The 18,736-nt window shown below is 53.8% G+C and overlaps 1 protein-coding gene across 2 annotated transcripts in view; it reads right to left on the bottom strand.

The window, feature by feature from the left end:
• Nucleotides 1-4,543: 4,543 nt before the first annotated feature.
• ALX4 (ALX homeobox 4) overlaps nucleotides 4,544-18,736 on the bottom strand; it is a 40,832-nt gene continuing 26,639 nt past the window's right edge. For both annotated transcript variants that reach the window (XM_057408724.1, XM_057408725.1), the window contains exons 2-4: nucleotides 16,778-17,088; nucleotides 8,138-8,266; nucleotides 4,544-5,673 (exon numbers count right to left, since the gene is read on the bottom strand). In XM_057408724.1, the coding sequence (XP_057264707.1) occupies nucleotides 5,359-5,673; nucleotides 8,138-8,266; nucleotides 16,778-17,088 (755 nt within the window). In that variant the 3' untranslated portion in view covers nucleotides 4,544-5,358. The remainder of the gene's footprint in view (nucleotides 5,674-8,137; nucleotides 8,267-16,777; nucleotides 17,089-18,736) is intronic.

Here is an 18,736-nt window from a genome sequence, read left to right as displayed (position 1 = left end):
GTATGGATGCAGAAGGCACTGCCGGAGCAGCCGTGGCTCCCGGGAGCTGCCGTGCAGGATGTTCCTGTGCCAGGACCCATCTCTTTTCGTGGGGCAGAGGCAGCAGCCCGTGAGCTGCCACCTGTTGTTAATCTACCCCAGCTAATCCCCCCCTGCGCTGCGTCAGCGGTTCAAAAGGGCACTGTTGGGATCCTTTGCCAGCTCCAATTAACGTGAGGTTCTGGAGGCCCCGCTGATCGCGTTTCATCTCTGGGAGTCAGGAACAAACCAGCCACATCGCACTTGGGAGCAGAGGAGAGAAGGAGTTTATTGCAAACCAAAACAACAACAACACCCTTTGTGTCCCCCTGCTCTTGGCTGGGGTCCGATGGGAAGTTGGGGCTATTCCCAATGCGGCTGCTCCATTAAAAACTGGGAAAATCAAAATTGGTGCCCTGGAATTTCACCCTTTCCCCCCCAAAAAACAAGCCCTGCAAGTGCAATAAGTTACTTCAGAAAAGGTGAAAAAGAAGCAAGCTGCAAGAGTGTTTCTTCTTCTTTAATATTCCACTGTAATGAACTGGTAATACATGGTTGCATAGGCAATAACATTGCATGGCACAAACCTCTCACATGGCAACATTTTTAATGATACTTTTTTTGTTCTTTTTTTTTTTTTTGTCATTTTCCTGATCTTTTTTAGTACTTTTTTTTTAACGTATTTATTATTAACATGTCCTACCCCAGGCCCTTAAGCTAAAGGAGAGAAAAAAATATAACCCACAATAAAAGGTTGCGTTTATACAAGGTTACAATATTTTACAACAAAACCTGCCCAATAGTATTGATTGAGGTTTGTTTTCTTCCCTTTCTCCCGGTCTCTCTTTCAATCACTGCACACCTAAACCGATATATTATTATACATTGAAAACTGTCCTTCAAAATCAGTAGTATAAAAGTCCTAACTCTACCTTCCTACCTAGCTATGTGGGGGGGAGTGGGGAACCGTGTTACCAGCAAAGAGTTAAGGGGGTGCAAGGCTGCTGCGTTGCCTCTTCCCAACTCCCTTCGGAAGCTGCAAAGGGCTAAATGACTTCCCATCCCATCCCGTTTCCCCCCTTCCCATTTGGGTTTAATTTCTCCCTGGGTCTGTTTGCTTTTTGCTGTCAGTCAGAGCAGCAAAATAAACACGGGGCTCTGCCTTGGCTTGATTGTTTTCTAGGCCTTTTCCCAGGAAACTACCTCTTTTTGCTTTGGTTTGTTTGGAGAGGGTTTTACAATGCGCTGCCCGGCATGGATGTGTGCTGGGAATTAGGGAAACGCTGTTTTCCTGCCCCCCAAAACACATCCATTGATGGAGAAACACGGCCAGCATCCCTGCTTTGCCCTGGGGATACATGGTCCAGGCTGGTGTGTCCCCGCTGCTATGGGGCAGGTGAAGCCATGTGTGTTGCAGCTCTGCGACCTCATTGTCACTATGTATGGCCTTTGCTAATGCTATGGCAGCAGCTCAAGCCAAGCATCCTGTGTCAGGGTTATGTGCTCCACCCAGCAGGGATGCACACGCACGTATGCTGCCATGGACTCTATAGGAGAGGGAGGCTGGTTCTCCTTCACCTTGTCTTGCTCCTCATCCCTGTGGGCTCTACCCAGCAGTGAGACCTGAGCTGAGTAGCATACCCAAGAGGAGGCTGGAGAGCAGGCTGGGAGCTGGGATTGGATGGTGGGTGATGGCCCAAAGGGCTGACCTGGTCCCATCTTGCTCTTCTCTATAAGCTTGTTCAGGCACAAGAAGCTCAGCCCTTTAGAGTTTGGACTCTTCAAGGCCCAGCAAGCCCAAACCTCATTCACCACTGGTTTGCAGTTGCTACCAAAGCACTAACTATGGTTCATAAGCAAGAAGTGCCCCCGAGTGCTCATCAGTGAGTGGTACCCAACCGCTTTTAACCCATGCTTCTCTTGCTATTCGCATCCTCCCAGTCTCAAAGCTCTGGGACATCTCTGGTGTTTCTAACCATGGGCAACATAAGGCAGACCCTCCTCTTAATGTACCTGCTACACAGCCAGGACCAGGGCTGCTTTGCTACCTGGAGAGGGTGAACCCAGCTCGCTGGGTGCTGCGCCCACAGAGGATGCCACCACAGGCATGGAGGGTGTCCATAGGACAAGCTGGGGCTTGGGAAGATGTATTGATGGCTGGGGACGAAGCTTGCAGCTTCGAAGGTAAATCAATGTATGGACAGGAGTAAAATACTAAATAAGAAATAAATAGAGAAGAAAGTCATAAATAGAGCTGAAAGGTATTAAAATAACAATAATAATAATTAAAAAAGGCATTGTTATGGTAACTTGAGATTGCAAGGACAGCACTGACCCTGTGACCCTTAAGAAATGGCGTAGCCGCAGGTTGGCTTAGATTAAGATACATATATATATATAAAGTATATATATATATATTTATACAGTTTTTCTTGTTAATTTAATAGCTAGTTTGAAAAAACCCTTTTAAATTAATTAAAAACAACATGTGTAAATACAGATGAACATGGCTTAAAACCTGCCAGAATAGCTGCTTTTGGAGATGTGGCTGAGGGAGCACCTTGCACCCTGACCCATGGATGGGGGCACAGGGGCTGTGCGAGGCAGAGGCAGTGAGGAAGGAAGCCTGGAGCCAGTGGGCTCTAGGGAACAGCATTCCCCCTCGGATCGTGATGCTTCCAGGCAGGCTCAGGTCTGGGCACGTGTGTGGTGATTAAAATAGATTGAGCCCAACATGTGCTTTGCACATGGATTTTAAGGTGAGAGAAAGTAGGGGGGGAAGCCTCTGTAAATGCCAATCTGCTGCCAGGAGGCTCTCCTGTCTCTAACAAGACAAGGGATATAGCACTTAATCATAGAGTCACAGAATGGTTTGGGTTGGAAGGATCTTAAAGCTCATCCAGTTCCAAACCCTGCCACGGGCAGGGACACCTTGGAGCAGGTTGCTCCAAGCCCCTGTGTCCAACCTGGCCTTGAACACTGCCAGGGATGGGGCAGCCACAGCTTCTCTGGGCACCCTGTGCCAGTGCCTCAGCACCCTCACAGGGAAGAGCTTCCTTATATCCAACCTAAATCTCCCCTCTATCAGTATAAAGCCATTCCCTTGTCCTATCACTACATCCCTCTGGACTGTTAAACAGCTCAGGTGAAACCGTAGCCCTGTGTAAGTCCATGAGGAAAAGTTACCCTTTAACTTCATCAGGGAATGCAGCTAAGGTCTTGAATGGCTACATCCCTCCATTGGAGCTGCAGACCATGTGGAACCCATCCCCATGTTCCTGCCTGCCACACTGCCCCTCCTCAGCCCTGCTTCTTGCTAGTTTGCCTTGTCTTGGGCTGTTCAGGCAGGTGCCCTTCCTGGGATTGCCTCTGGGCCACGGGAAGCTGCTTCCTGACCATGGGAAGCATCACGTTGTACCTGGGATAACGCTCCTGACGCTGTGCTCAGCTGCCTGCACAGTATCTGCTAGAGGTCTACCTCCTGCCACTGGTCCATGGGTGCTTGGTGGGGTGATGTCCACCTCCACCTACTCAGCATGATCCTGCCTGGTTCAGTGATGAGCATCCCTTCTAGCACCTAAACCATTATGTCCAATGGCTCAGATGAATGTTCAGCCTGGGACGTTAAGTCCTGGCTGCTTGTGATGGGAGATGCCCTGGTTGTACACATGGTGTGGTTAACTGTGATGCCCTGTGAGTACCAAGGTAGGCATCTCTTGGCACTTCAGAGGCGAGAAAAGAGACAGGACTCCTGGTCTTATGCCAATAAATACATGTTACATCTGATCTAGCAATGGTGTGCCATTTAGGTAGCGTGTGGCAGTCTAGAAATGCTTGTATATTAACCTGAAACCATTTGGTTGCAGCTTATTTGGAGCCTTTTCCAACACCACTAAATATTCCTGGGCCTTGAGCTACAAGATCCCCTAACACTGAGCATGAGGAGATAGGGCAGGCTGATGCACAGGTTTTCATGGGAGTAAAATCCTGTATTTCCCTTGTGAATCTCAGATTCACTCAAGCTCAGCCTGTATAGCCACGCTGTGTGGGTGCTCAGCTGATCCTCAGCTTCTCCTTGGTGAGGGTTCAGTGGGGAAAAGGATGCTCCAAAGTCATTCCTAGCACTACAAAATCATCAGAAAGCTTTGGGAGCAAAGGGGATCTTACCAGAAGTGGGGATGCACATTGGCTCAAACCAGGCAAGTTCTGCTGCCTCCTGCTCCCTCTGCATGGCTGAGAGGATCCAAGTGGCTGCAGATGGAGCGGATCCAGCCTTGGGTCCCTTCCCAACCTGCTCCCTGTGCCATTCCCCATTCCCTGTGTGTCTGTGTGCAGCAGGGGTGAAGGGCTGCAGGAGGGGCTGTCACTGCTTGTGTCTGACCCCAGGACACGAGGAACGCGATGGCCTCGCACCCGTGGCTCTGTGTGTGCTCCTTGGAGCGGTCTCACTGGGGAGCTGCGCGTTCACTCAGCAGCTGTGCTCCCCTCCCCTTGAGGATCACAATTCCCGACCCAGGGAAAGCATTTTCCTACCCCACCATCTGTGTGAGCCTCTGCACTGACCGTGACCATGGCAAAGCAAACCCCAGTTGGTCCCTGGGGCAGTGAGCTGTGCTGGGAAGCTGTTGTGTGCTGGGGTGGGCAACTAGAGGCAAAGGCTCTCAGTGTGGTACCACGGTGCTGTGTTGGGAAGAGAGGCACCCCCTTCACAGGCCTCTATAGCTCTATATGGCCCTATAGCTAGCTCAGTAGCTCTGTGCTGTGGATGGAAAGGAAGCAAGGAAGAAGGTGGGCTGATTTGCCTTCTTTGTAGCCTTTAGCATCTTCCCAGCCCTGTTCCCAGTTGTGGCTCCCGCTAAAAGGATGGGAGCAGAAGTGTCTCTTTGCTGGTGCCAGAGTCCCCATGCAGTCCCCTGCCCAAGGCAGGACAGATCTGAACAAGGCTGCCAACAACAGGAGGAGAAGATGTGTCTGGGTGTGTATGTGGGATGGGAGAAGCTGCTGACATGCCAGCGAGCTCCTCCTCTTTGGAAAGGCAGATCTGGTGTCAGAGAAAGGAGCAGGGAGAACAAAAATGCCCAGGTTATCGGGGAGGTGAGAAGGGACGCATCCCAACCCGGATCTCACTGGCGATGCTCCACGCGCCTGAATCCCAGGGGGCCGGGAGCCGCCGTGTTCATGCTGGGAACACTCCACTTACGTTAACATAGGTACTTTATATGCCTATAAGGGTAGCTAAAAGTGCTTGCATTCCAATCCCCGAGGAGGCAACTGGTGTCTGGAGTCCAAGCGGGTGGATGTACTCGGCTGTCCCCACGTGCCCGGTGCGGCGCTGGGCTGTCATGTCGCCCAGGAGATCGCGGCGCTGTGCTCCTTCGCCTTCATCCTCAGGGCAGCGATGCTGGAGGTCTTGCGGTCCGGCTCGCTGTTCAGCTCGTAGCCATTGAGGCCGGGGCTCATGCCGGCCGTGCCGAAGAGGCCGCCCATGTGAGTCTGTCCCACGTGGCTGCCGGGCCCGAGGAACTCGGAGACGCCGCCGGACGCGTGGGGATGAGCATGGGGGGACATGCAGGAGGGCACCGTCTCGCAGGGGACCACGCAGGCGGGCACCGGGGAGGCGGCTCCGTTGTTGCCGATCCAGGAGGGGTTTTGGATCTGGGGATGGGAGAAGAAGCATCAGAGGTGTCATAGAGCATCCCACAGGGCAGCGCTGTGCATGGGGAGCGGCGGTGGGATGGGATGTGGTGCATCTGATCTGCAGCCCATCCAAAATCTGTGTCAGTGTGGACAAGGGCAGGGAGGGTGGGAGAACAACCCACAGTGAGCAGGAATGCGCCCTCCTCTGACACAGTCTCTGGAGCACAGGTGTGATGGGGAAGGGCTGAGGGACCTGGGGGGTTCAGTGTGGAGAAGAGAAGGCTCAGGGGGGACCTGATGGCTGCCTACAACTGCCTGACAGGAGGATGGAGCCAGGAGGGGCTGGGCTCTGCTCCCAAGGAACAAGGGATGGGACAAGAGGAAACGGCCTCAAGCTGCACCAGGGCAGGTTTAGATGGAGCTGAGGAACAATTCCTGCCCCAGAGGGTGCTCAGGCATTGGAACAGGCTGCCCAGGGCAGGGCTGCAGTCACCGTCCCTGCAAGTGTTCACACACCGTGGAGATGAGGCCTCAGTGCCATGGGTTAGTGGTGGCCTTGGCAGTGCTGGGGAGCGGTTGGACTTGAAGATCTTAAATGTCTTCTATCCTATCCTATCCTATCCTATTCTATCCTATTCTAATGATATCTTTTCCCCCTCAGCCATTTCTTTTATTCCTTTACTCCATCAGCACTCTTTGGAGCAGGGATGCTCTCTCCATAGAAAATCTGGTGTTTCCATCATGTTTCCCTGGGCCTACCCACTACAGGGAGCAGGCAGAAAGGGGCGCTGTGAGGCTGCCAATCCACCCTCCTACCCCATCACAGGGCAGCTTTGCCTAAACTGGGGCTTTTTACATCACACAGAGCTGAGCTGCCCACAACCCCCAGCACCGGCACTTCCCCCTCTCCCAGTGATGCTCGTTGCCCATTGAGGAAGCAATTGAGCGGCATCTGGGTTCCTTCAGCATCACTCATTAAATGATGGTGCAGGAGGGGGCTCAGGATCCACCGGCAGGAATAGGTGTGTGCTGGGGGTACATGGGCACAGGGGATGAAAGCAGGGAGGAGGCAAGCATCTGGAGAGAGCAAAGGGCCCCTCGTGCCACTGCTCACCCTTGGGCCCTCTCTGATCTCCTTCCTCCTGCAACTTGCTTTTCATTCTCTGATCCCCAGGGCAGGGAGAGGAGGGCACTAAGGAGGGAGGGAGCCAGTGTAAGTTACAAAGGGCACGTTGAGAAGGCGGCTGAGAGTGTCCCCTGCTTGAAAAGCTGCTTTGGCACCTCTCAGCTGTTTCATAAGGGCTTCTTGTTCAGCTGGGAGTGGGATGCCAAGCAGGAGAGAGGTCAAATGCTCTTGGTGTGGTGCTGGAGTAGCTGGGAGCCAGGGTGTTGGGGGAGGAAGGGCTCCAAGTGGATCTGTGAGGACAAGTCGGGTTCAGAGCATCCTCGAGGGGGTTCCGGGTGATGGGAAGAGGAGTCAGCAGGATGAAGGGAATGCTCTGTGGGGCACAGCATAGCCCTCGAGCTAATGAACACCCTGACGATGCCCTGGCATCATCTGAAGGCAGCGTTGTGAAATGGGGCCCGGCTCAACGCTTAGGAGGCTGCTGTGGTGGCAGGTTCCCCAGGGCAGGAAGCTAAGGCGGCCCTTGCCTCCTGGGTCAGCAGGAATGGTTTCAGCAGGCTCTGGGAGCAGCCGCGGATACCCCAGCAAGGCTGCTCCCACCCTTCCTTTGGAGCACAGACCCACAAATCCCTTGGGAAGCATCCCCAGACGTCATCAAGAGCAGTGTGGGTACCACAGCGTGTTGCTGTGAGACAGCTGTGGAGATTTACCACGGGAAAATGCTTTGTCCACCGGCCTTAAGAGGGGGCATGGAAACCAGGCATGGAGATGGGAATCATTGCTGGGAACTGCTGGGCTTTAGGTGTGAAATAGTCTTTTGGACCTTTCCAAACCAGTAGGATATTAATGGGCACACGTGATGGAAGGGCAATGTCTTCATAGAATCCCAGGCTAGTTTGGGTTGGAAAGGACCTTAAAGCTCATCCAGTTCCCACCCCTTGCCACGGGCAGGGACACCTTCCGCTAGAGCAGCTTGCTCCAAGTCCCTGTGTCCAACCTGGCCTTGAACACTGCCAGGGATGGGGCAGCCACAGCTTCTCTGGGCACCCTGTGCCAGCACCTCAGCACCCTCACAGGGGAGAGCTTCTTCCTCATATCCAACCTAAATCTCCCCCTAATAGGACATGCCGAGCAGGGTGACCTGTGCCCAAAGGGTGGCTGCATGTCAAGCAGGGATGGTTTTGGTGCCTGCTTGAAAGAGAAAAGCAGGACACCCAGCTGTGTAACTCCTTCAGTGCTTGGCAATACCGCCCCAGCCCCTGCAGATGGATGAACCCGAGCAGCGAAGCATCACCTGGGGGTACCTGTGATCAGAGGTACCAGGACAGCAGGAGCAGGGCAGGGGGATGTGCTCACCTGGGCGTAGTTCTCAGCACGGGTGAGCAGGGGCAGCTCGTAGGCAGTGGAGAAGTGGGTCCGGACCTGCTGCATCTGACCAAAGCGCTCCCGCTTGCGCCACTTGGCTCTTCTGTTCTGGAACCAGACCTGGGGAGAGGGCAACAGGGGGCTGTGAACAGGGGAGATGCTGGTGGCGGATGGGGAGCCCCCGGGAGCAGGCAGAGCATCACAGAGAGGGGGTGTGCATGGCACAAGAGCCGTGCTGGGTAACTCTGGGGGGTCTGAGCACCCCAGGCGACAGGTGATGCCCATCTTCTGCCTCTCTGGACACATGGAATCATGCAATGGTTTGGGTTGGAAGGGACCTTAAAGCTCATCCAGTTCCAACCCCTGCCATGGGCAGGGACACCTTCCACTAGAGCAGCTTGCTCTGAGACCCTGTGTCCAACCTGGCCTTGAACACTGCCAGGGATGGGGCAGCCACAGCTTCTCTGGGCACCCTGTGCCAGTGCCTCAGCACCCTCACAGGGAAGAACTTCTTCCTCATATCTAACCTAAACTTCCCCTGTTTAAGTTTGAACCCATTACCCCTTGTCCTGTCACTACAGTTCCTAATGAAGAGTCCCTCCCCAGCATCCTTGTAGCCCCCTTCAGATACTGGAAGGCTGCTACAAGGTCTCCACGCAGCCTTCTCTTCTCCAGGCTGAACAGCCCCAGCTTTTTCATCCTGTCTCCATATGGGAGGTGCTCCATTGCATCCACAGCTCTTGCCCCCCACAGCCTGGTGCAGCCCACGCTCCTCACACCCCTAAATCAGTGTTACCCAGGTACAGCCCTTGTGCCATCAGCCAGTTTCAGATGAGAAGTGGGAACACATCCATGTGTGCCTGAACCCAGCAGCACCTGGGCTTTCCTTAAGCCTGATCCTGGCTGTGAGAGTGCCATTGGCTGGGAGCTTGCATTTCTCATTGAAGTCCTCATTTTCTTAACTGTGAAAACCCAGATGCACAGCACAACACCCCTCCTCTCCTTAGCTGCAGGACGAGTGCCCTTCTATAGCATTGCGTGTCCTTAGCTTTACCCTGAGTTTGCTTTGCAGGGCTTGCAGCTCTCTCTGCTTCACAGCGCTGCTCAGATCCCTTCAAGGCAGAGGAAGGACCCAAACCCTGCTTCTCCTCTTATTTTTACTGGCTTGACATCAGTGTGGATGATTGCACTGTTGTCAGCACCATTGCTCCTGATTTGCATCAAGCCTAAGAGAGATCAGAGCCGGGCCCAGTGTCTTCAAAGCCTCTTGAAGCTTGTGAGTCAGGGAAACGCATCAATCAAGAGCCGCTTTGAAGGCACTGAGGGATGCAGGCGATCACCAGCGGCTGGGTTGTGCAGGTCACGCCAGTGCATGACAGGAGCAGCCCCAAAGCTGCTCGGTTCTGCTTCGAGTTTTACACGGTGATGAGGGGGGGGATCACTAATGAACAGATTGGTCCTGCCTGTGCCTGGCCATGGGGCAGCTCTGCTGCTTGGAGGGCAGCTGGGGAAGCTCATGGAGGATAATGGGTAGACTTAGGAGGGCAGTGGGGCAGCAAGCTGGCTTTAGGGGGTAAAAGAGCACTGGTATTAGCAGCCTGCATCAATGCAGCTAAAAGCTGTTACAGGGAGAAAAAAGCCTGAGGATCCATGGTTTCTGGTCTGAGCTGACTTTCTTGTGCTGGAGGAGCTGTTTCAGCCTCTCCTGCTTCAGTTTGCCCTTCCTCAGTCTTGTGCTGGTCTCTCACAGCTCCTCACTGCTGCCAGACCCATGGTGCGAGTGGGTAACTGAGGGTCTGTGGTCTGCTCAGTGCAGGGAGGGGGGATACTGCGATGTCCTCCCGATGTGGATCATAGAATGGATAGTGTAGGGATGGATGGTGTGGAGTGGATGGTGTAGGGACGGATGGTGTAGGGACAGATGGTATAGGGGTGGATGGTGTAGGGATGGATGGTGTGGAGTGGATGGTGTAGGGACGGATGGTGTAGGGACAGATGGTATAGGGGTGGATGGTGTAGGGACGGATGGTGTGGAGTGGATGGTGTAAGGATGGATGGTGTGGAGTGGATGGTGTAGGGACGGATGATATAGGGGTGGATGTTGTAGGGATGGATGGTGTAGGGGTGGATGGTGTAAGGATGGATGGCGTAGAGTGGATGGTGTAGGGACGGATGGTATAGGGGTGGATGGTATAGGGTTGGATGTTGTAGGGATGGATGGTGTAGGGAAGGATGGTATGGGGTGGATGGTGTAAGGTTGGATGGTGCAGGGGTGGATGGTGTAGGGCTTAGTGCTATGCCACATAATGCCACTGGCGTGGGCCGTCCCCAAGCCAACCAGTCTAACCATACCCAAAGCAGCAACCCAGTATTAACCCCCCGACCCCTGAATCCAAAACCCCGCAAGGATTTACAGCGGGTACAAAAAGCACCACGAGAAAGCTCCTAACGTCATCCCATCGGAGCACACGCTGCGCACGAGGAGCATCCGACTGGAGCGGGTTTGATGCCCCAGGCATCCGTCTGCTTCCCTTCTTGGCACGGCCGCTGCAGCCCAGCTGCAGGCCAGTCCCAGGGCTGGCCCACATGATGCCTCTTTGATCTGCACATTCAAAGCTAGCGGGGGTGACCCGGTTCCTCCTCGGGCGGAGGAGGCCCTGCTGTGCACAGGGGGGTGCGGAGCAGGTAGGGAGCGCAGCGCCGGCCGCCGTGAACATGTGCCAGGCATATGCGGCCGTGCCTGCGTGCTTTGCCCACACACCTGCACCGCCGTGCATGGAGCATCCCATCGGAGCGGGGCTCCCCAGCACAGGGTCCTGCAGCAGTGCCTGGCTCTGCGGTGTGACCTCCAAGCCATCAGCGTGGGGTTTGCGTGCTTGGATCCCCCCACAGTGGCAAAGCAGCCATGGGGATGCTTTCCAAGGTGGAGTGGGGTCCAAAGTGCAGGCTTTTCTTCTCATAGGTGCATTGGTTTGAACTGGCACCGGGAGAATGAAGTGGTTTAAACTGGCAATTCCCAAATTGCAAACCCCATGTGGCTGGGGGGCTGCGAGGCTGTGGCAAAGCATCAGATCAGGCTGGAAAGGAGTCACAGAACCCTAGACTGGTTTGGGTTGGAAGGGACCTTAAAGCTCACCCAGTTCCAACCCCTGCCACAGGCAGGGACACCTTCCACTAGAGCAGCTTGCTCCAAGCCCCTGTGTCCAACCTGGACTTGAACACTGCCAGGGATGGGGCAGCCACAGCTTCTCTGGGCACCCTGTGCCAGCACCTCAGCACCCTCACAGGGAAGAACTTCTTCCTTATATCCAACCTAAATCTCCCCTCCATCAGTTTAAATCCACTCCCCTTGTCCTGTCCCCACAGGTCCTTGTAAAAAGCTCCTCTCCAGATTTCCTATAAGGCCCCCTTATGTATTGGAAGCTTGTTATAAGGTCTTCCTCCAGGCTGAACAAACAAGTGCTGGTGCCAGGGGCACTGCAGACACTTGAGGGCTGGCAGTGAGCTACTGCTCCCAAACACTTGTGACAAGGCTTGGACCACTACTTAATGTTCTCCTTCTCCCTCTGGTCCAGGTCTTTCTGGCTGCTTGGTACGTTGCTGTAGGGATTCCCTAGACCGAAGTGCTCCAGGAGAAACAGGGCAGGCAGGGCAATGTGTGATGCTGAAGTTGTCATCAGAAAACCACCTCATCCCAAGTGTTCCCTCAGTCAATTTGCTTTTAAAAAGCAAATCTAAACCTAACAGAAGACCTTTATCCCTTTATTGCCTGTCACTTTCCATCGAGGGAGGATGCTATAGAAGGGGAATGTGACAGTGGAGGTTGCAGCAGTAGATGCAGCGTGTCCTTTGGGATCAGGATGGGGTACTCTGTGGAATAGGCAGTGGCTGTGGGCTGCATCTCGGTGTTATCAATTAGAGTGGGAGTGGAGGGTAATGTCATGAATCTGGCTCCTGCAGACAATGCTTTGATAAGCCCTGACGTACCAAATCAGCCCTATAAAAATCCACAGAACACAAAATGTTTCATGTCTCCATAAACATTCAGCCATATGCTGGTACCTAAAGCCATATGCACACACAGCTGATGTGCTGTAGGGGGTGAGGAGGCTGCAAATGGCCTCAGACAAAGAAAGCAGGAGGCTCCAGCTCGCTGTCTTGCTGCCGCTACGCTGGCACCAAGCCCCATGAGTGCCACACTGGGTATGGATGGATGGGCCAGGCTGGTACCTCACCAAGGCCCCTCTGGATAGTTGGAGCTGCATCCCTGAGTTTGTTCTTCCTCCCAGCTAAACGAAAAGGTGATTTCCCCTCTCTTATCCACCCTAGTGCAGTGGTGGAGGGTGAGGATGGTCCTTGCACATCTAGTGATGGGCTGGGGGCATCCATGGAGCTGGATCTAGCCAGGATCTCACCCTGTGCTGAAGCCCCACTTGCTGCATCACTGCCCTGATGCAGACAATGCCTCGCTGCACTTAAGACTCTGGCAGCCTCACCACATCTATTCTCCCCATCCCTGTCCTCCATCCCTGCTGCCCTCATCCCTCTGCTCCATCTCCCTCCATCTCCAGGACCCCATCCCTCTGCGAAAGGCCAGTCTGTCTCTCCTCATCCTGGAGATGTCCACCAGCCCCTTTGCTTTCCAGGCTGCAAGAACAGAGCCAGAATTCATCCTTGAGAGCTGAAACTGGACACCATTTTATCAGTGGCCTGGAATGGGAAATTGGAGCCTGGGATGAGAGAATTGAATAACTCGACCTTGTTTTCATTTCATGTTTAATTTCCTGCAGGCTTAGCTCAGTCTTTCCGCTCCTTCCACCAGCCTCCCAGGGTTTTATGGGGGAAAAGGGATCAAGATATATTACTTCTTGCTTTGCTTTTCTTTTTTTGTTGCCCTTTTTTTTCCCCTCCAAGGCGGTGATTTTGCTACAGCAGAGTTTGACATTTCCCTCTCACTTTCAAGCATCACAGGGTCACCGCCGAAAACATTTCATTAGCGGTCCCAGCCATCATCACAAGGCTGGCTCCGAGGGGAGCTGGATGAGGGGTTACATTCCCTGGCTGCGAATCCTCCTTCCAACCCCTTCTCCTCTTCTGCCACAGGGCAGGCCAGCAGGCAGGGATAGAATCACACAATAGTTTGGGTTGGAAAGGACCTGAAGATCATCCAGTTCCAACCCCCTGCCATGGGCAAGGACACCTCACACTAAACCATGTCACCCAAGGCTCTGTCCAACTTGGCCTTGAACACTGACAGGGATGGAGCATTCACAACTTCCCTGGGCAACCCATTCCAGTGCCTCAGCACCCTCACAGTAAAGAACTTCTTCCTTATATCCAATCTAAACTTCCCCTGTTTAAGTTTGAACCCATTACCCCTTGTCCTATCACTACAGTCCCTAATGAAGAGTCCCTCCCCAGCATCCCTATAGCTCCCCTTAAGACCCTGGAAGGCTGCTCTGAGGTCTCCACGCAGCCTTCTCTTCTCCAGGCTGAACAGCCCCAACTTTCTCAGCCTAATAGTTAGAGCACAAGAGAGATGAGCAGCCAGGGCCAGGCTTGTGATGCGCATGTGTGTGTGCATGCAAGGAGCCATGTGTGTACCATGTCTCAAACCATCTGCAGCAGCGTGGATGGGCTGGAAGAAGCTTGTTGCTGGTACCAAGTAGGAGCTCTTTCTGCAGCCCCGGACATAGAAAAGGAGGAGGAAAAAATGGGATACATGGGATGGCTTACGCATGGCTCCCACTTCTAAAAACAGGGATGCGCAGTAGCTTAATATCACTTGGCAATAAGGGGCTGGGTTGTGGGAGGCAGGAAGGGAAATATTGCATTGCATCACAGTGGGAATTTGCTTTGATATTGTCAGACACTAACAGCAAAGGTTGGAAACTGAGGCAGAGAGAGCAATGGAGCCAGGCTGCAGAATGCCACCGGCGCTGGCATGAGCGCTTCTCCAGGCATAGGGATCTCCAGCAGCTATTTCACTAATGAAGCATGAGCTTGGGAAAGGGATGGAACAAACCAGAGCTGCCACTTCCCTCCCTTGGCTCCACATCTGCTCCTCCTGCAGTGCTGAGGCTGGTTGTGCTCCCCAGGGAGCTGAGCCTGGCCAAAGGGGATGGATGACCTCCAGCCAGAGCTGGCTCAGCCATGGGAGGGAGCATCACACCTCAGACCTGATGGTGCCTTGTCTCACTGCTCTGCTTTGCTGAACCTGGCCTCCTGGGACACTCACCATTCCTCTGAGGACAATTCCTTCCGCTGGGAGAGGGACAGTTGAGCTCCCCTCAAAGCCCATGGGGCTGCAGTGTGAGCCCAGACACCCCCCAGCAGTCAGAGTCCCTGCTAGCTGAGTACATAAGTGGCTATTTGGCTTGTAGGAGGTAAAAAGCAAGGGGCTGGTGGTTTATTTGTGACTTGCACCCTCTGCCTTGGCCCTGGTTGGGTTCTTGGTCCTTGCAGTGGGAATTTGCTTTGCCATCCGTCTCCTGCTGCCCCACGCTCCATCTCTGGCTGTGAGCTGCAGTGCTGCCCAAAGGGGTGGGAGGCCAAAGCCAGCCCTAAACAAGCTATAACACAACCCAGAGCTGAAAACAGGCACTGAGGTGATTCACTGAGTCCCCAACACCAAAAGCTTCCCTCTCCATCAGCAGCAGACCGTGTGCCACCCCAGGCTGTGACCCGTTTCTCCTGGGGGCACAGCAGCCCTTCAACACAAGGCAGTGGCTGGGTGTCAGCCCGCAGCACAAGGGAACAGGTCCTGCTTGGTGCAGATGGGGGAACGATTGAAATGCAGGTTCTCACCCCTCTCACCCTGGGGTAAGTGCTTATAAGAGGCCAGGCCACTCGGACAAGCTCTTCAGCTGCTCCATTACATGAGCCCTGTCATCACCATCCCAAGCGTGAGGTGGATGTCAGAGGCTGCAAGAGGCTGTTCTTGGGCTTCTGGGGGTGCTTATCTCAGAGCAGAGTGAAATCTCCAACCTCCAACCCCAGGCTGTGCCTGATTTCCTCTGCGGAGGCGCTTCTCCCCTTGGCCGCAGTGTTATCCAGTGGTAAAGTGGGGAATAAACCCCCTAGGATAACGGGTTATATGGAAGGAACGTGTGGATTGCATCCTGCCTCTCTTAGCCAGCCCTGCGCGCTGGCTGGGATGCGTTAGCTGGCTCTGAGGCAGGCAGGAGGAGCTTGCCACCCTCCAGCACCTCATTCTCATTCCTAAGCAAAAGGAATTTCATGCCCTGCGCGGCCGGTAATCCAATGCTGCGCCTGGCCTCCCGGGGGACCCCATCAGCACTTGTGATGTGTCCATGGGAAATCACAGCCTGCATCCAGGGGGAGAAGAAGAGAGCTGATGTTTGTAGCACTGCCCTTCCCTGCCCATCCCACAGTGCCCAGCACGCCAAGCGTGGGACTAATAGGAATTGTGATGCTTTCTATTGAAACACAGCTGAGTCCAGCCTGAAGAGAAGCTGCTGTGGGGAAGAAGAGGACACCAGCCTTGCAAACCAGGAATCAGACAGGAAAAATCCTGCAGCTACTTCCAAGTAAACTGTACAGACTAAAAGGGACTTAAGCAAGATGCTGGCTCGACTGCTTTGGCTGTTTGCAACTACTGGTAAAGGTAGGGGCAGAGGGGAAACCAGGCTGGGAGTCTTCCTGGTATAAGACACAACCACATGTGTGCACAGGCCAGCTGTTCTTGATGCTAATGAAGGTTCTGGGGCTGTGAGCTGATAAATGACTGCAGACAGAAGTCACAGGACTAAATAGACTGGATATGAGAGCCTAAGCTTCAGTGGGAGCTCTGATGGCCATCACGGAGTGAGCTGCGGATGCTCCAAGTGATGGTGCTCCTTCTTGCACATGCTTCTGAGCTCTGCCAGGCCTTCAGTTTAACCCTGACTCGGAGGAAAGAGCAGCACTCAGGGAACCATTGACTCTCAATGTGGAGTTTGGCTCCCCAGGTTAGTGTGGGGTTCTAGTTCATGGGAGCTGGGACCTGTGTGATGGAAGTGCTTGAGACCACAGTGTGGCTCTTTGACTCCTGTTCATCCCAAGCTGGTGGGAGCATCTTTATGCTTCAGATCACCAAGTGTTGTGCAGTCTCAGTGCCTGTGTAGCCAAGCAGGCAAGAGCTCCCTCTCCTGTATCACTTGCTGCTCTCTGATATGGAACATTCTGGTCACCTCTGCATCCCCATCTAGCCAGAAAGAGCCCATAACACAGGAAACCTTGGTCCCCCTCAGACTAACAAACCTGTGTCCTCTGCTGAACCTCCTGAAGAAAGTATAGACTCATAGAATCATAGAACAGTTAGGGTTGGAAAGGACCTTAAGATCTTCCGTATCTTGTAATAGCTTTGTTTAGGGTGACTGAGGTTTTACCGTTCCCATTAGCTCAATGACAAGAGGCATCTCTATGAACACGGTAGCCCCCAACCCAAATAAAGGTGCTGACACTAGTGTCAGACATGGATGTACCATCCCCATCCGCAGCTGGAGAGGCTGTGTCAGGGCTCTGGATAGGGCTTGTCTGCCTGCAGGCTGTGATGAGGTTGCAGGGACAAGCAAGGCTCATGGTTCCATTCTCCCTCCCTTTGCCCAGCATCCCCCCATTCCCCATTACCTGTACACGAGCCTCGGTGAGGTCTGTCCTCATGGCCAGCTGCTCCCTGGCATAGACATCTGGATAATGGGTCTTCTGGAAGACCTTCTCCAGCTCCTCCAGCTGGTAGCTGGTGAAGGTGGTGCGGTTCCTCCGCTTCTTGCCCTTGTTGCTCTCCGAGTCAGCCTTGTCCATGGGGCTGGGCAGGTCCGTGCTGGCCCTGTCCTGGGGCACTTTCACCCCTGCCTCCTTCACGCTGAGGTAGCTGCTGTCCATTCCCGAAGGATCGGAGCTCGGCTGCAGGTCGGCCTCTCCCAAATTGCTCTCCTTACCTATTCGGGTTGGGATGGGGAAGGGTGGGTTTGAGCAGGGTGGGGAAGGGGAAAAGAGAGAAGGCAACAGATGTAAATCAACCCCTTATTTAGTTCAACACATTAAAGCTGCAGCTGTGGCACTTGGGCACCGAATGCAGGTAGAGAGGGTGACACCACCATGGGCAGAGGAGGGAGGTGAGGCAAAAAGCTACCCTAGGTGCAGGAAATCTGCTGGCTTTGGCATCTGAGGGTGATGGAGCTCACCAGGATGTGCTGCAGTTAAGGGAGGAGGTGGTTGTTATGGCAAAGGGGCTGGTCCCAGCCCATGGATGCCAGCACGCCATGGGGAGGTTGTGGTGAGCTCTGCTACCTGTTCTCATTGCCCCTCCAGGAGCTGGGTGGAAGGATGAGCCCAGCACACTCATGTGCGTACACCCTATGCACGCACATCCTGCTTCACTCTCCTATCACCCGCAGTGGGAGTGAACCACATGGAATACTCCATTCCTTGGTCCTGGCCATGGGAGAGGTCTCTGAGGACAGAGGGACCCAAACTCAGGCCTCAGAGGATGGCCCCAACCCGTCTGTGCTCCCCTACTGAATAACACAGGGTAGAAACCCAGGGACACAGAGCAGCCATGCTTGGTGCTTGGTGGGATTTGCTTTCTGCTCATGCATCCCCATGCAGTGGGGGTTTGTCAGCAGAGGCATTTCTGCACCCCTCAGTCACCCCACAGCCTCATGTGAGGACTTGAGCTTCTTCCAGCAAAGAGGCTGTGAAAGGCACTTAGTGCCATAGAAAAGGCTGGTGTGAGACACCTACAGAAACACACAGAGAGATGAGAGGAATCTGGCAGCAGCCTGGGAGGCTGTTCCTGCCCAGCTTTCCTGAGTAATTAATACCCAATAGGCCATGATATACAAGACCAACAGGGCGAAGCAGGAGGAGGACATTTCAACCACTGCAGTGAGCTGGTTCCACTCTAAAGCTTAGTAGATACAAGTAAAACCACCTTTGAGCTTCTGTAATGGAGCATATGTATCCGCAGGCAAAGGTGCTGTGATGGGGCATCCTCTCCTACCCACCTCCTGCACACAGTGCCAGTGCTGTGCCCTTCATTAACAGGAGTGCTGCCCCACCAGCAGGATGCTGGATGGGACCCATGGCAATGGCCTTGTCTGCTGGGACTGGTCCACTCAGCCTGTGCTGCACAGCCCATGCCATACCTGCCCACATGCCTGGACAAAAGCCTTGACTGCAAGGTTTGACCTCGAGCCACGACACTGAGCTCCTGCAGATCCAGGAAGGAAAGGGTGCAGTGGTACTCCCTGCTCATGCTCTCCTTACCAAGCCAAGAGCATGCCAAGGGGGAACCTTTTCAGTCAGTTTCACATTAGCCTATTTTTAAATGTTCTCAGCCCAGGATCAGTCTTTCTGGGAAGTGGCTCCACCATCTAATGATGTTCCCACTGGGAGCTTCCTCCCAGCGGTGTCATTAATGCCGGTTCAGGCATCTTAGCCTGTGTCTTTGGAAATACCCGTTCTTTCCATCAGTCATCCCTTGTTACAACATCCTTCCATCTAATTCACTGCATATTCATGGCTTAGCCCTTCTGAGATCAGCTCTGTCATGGCTTCACAGCCAAATAAGCGGGCCTGTGAAAA

The sequence above is a fragment of the Pezoporus wallicus genome, unplaced genomic scaffold (genome assembly GCF_028554395.1).
Source record: "Pezoporus wallicus isolate ANWC-B61680 ecotype Strahan unplaced genomic scaffold, APGP_CSIRO_Pwel_v1 contig_6382, whole genome shotgun sequence".
Lineage (NCBI taxonomy): Eukaryota > Metazoa > Chordata > Aves > Psittaciformes > Psittacidae > Pezoporus > Pezoporus wallicus.
This window is presented reverse-complemented; position numbering and strand designations above follow the sequence as displayed.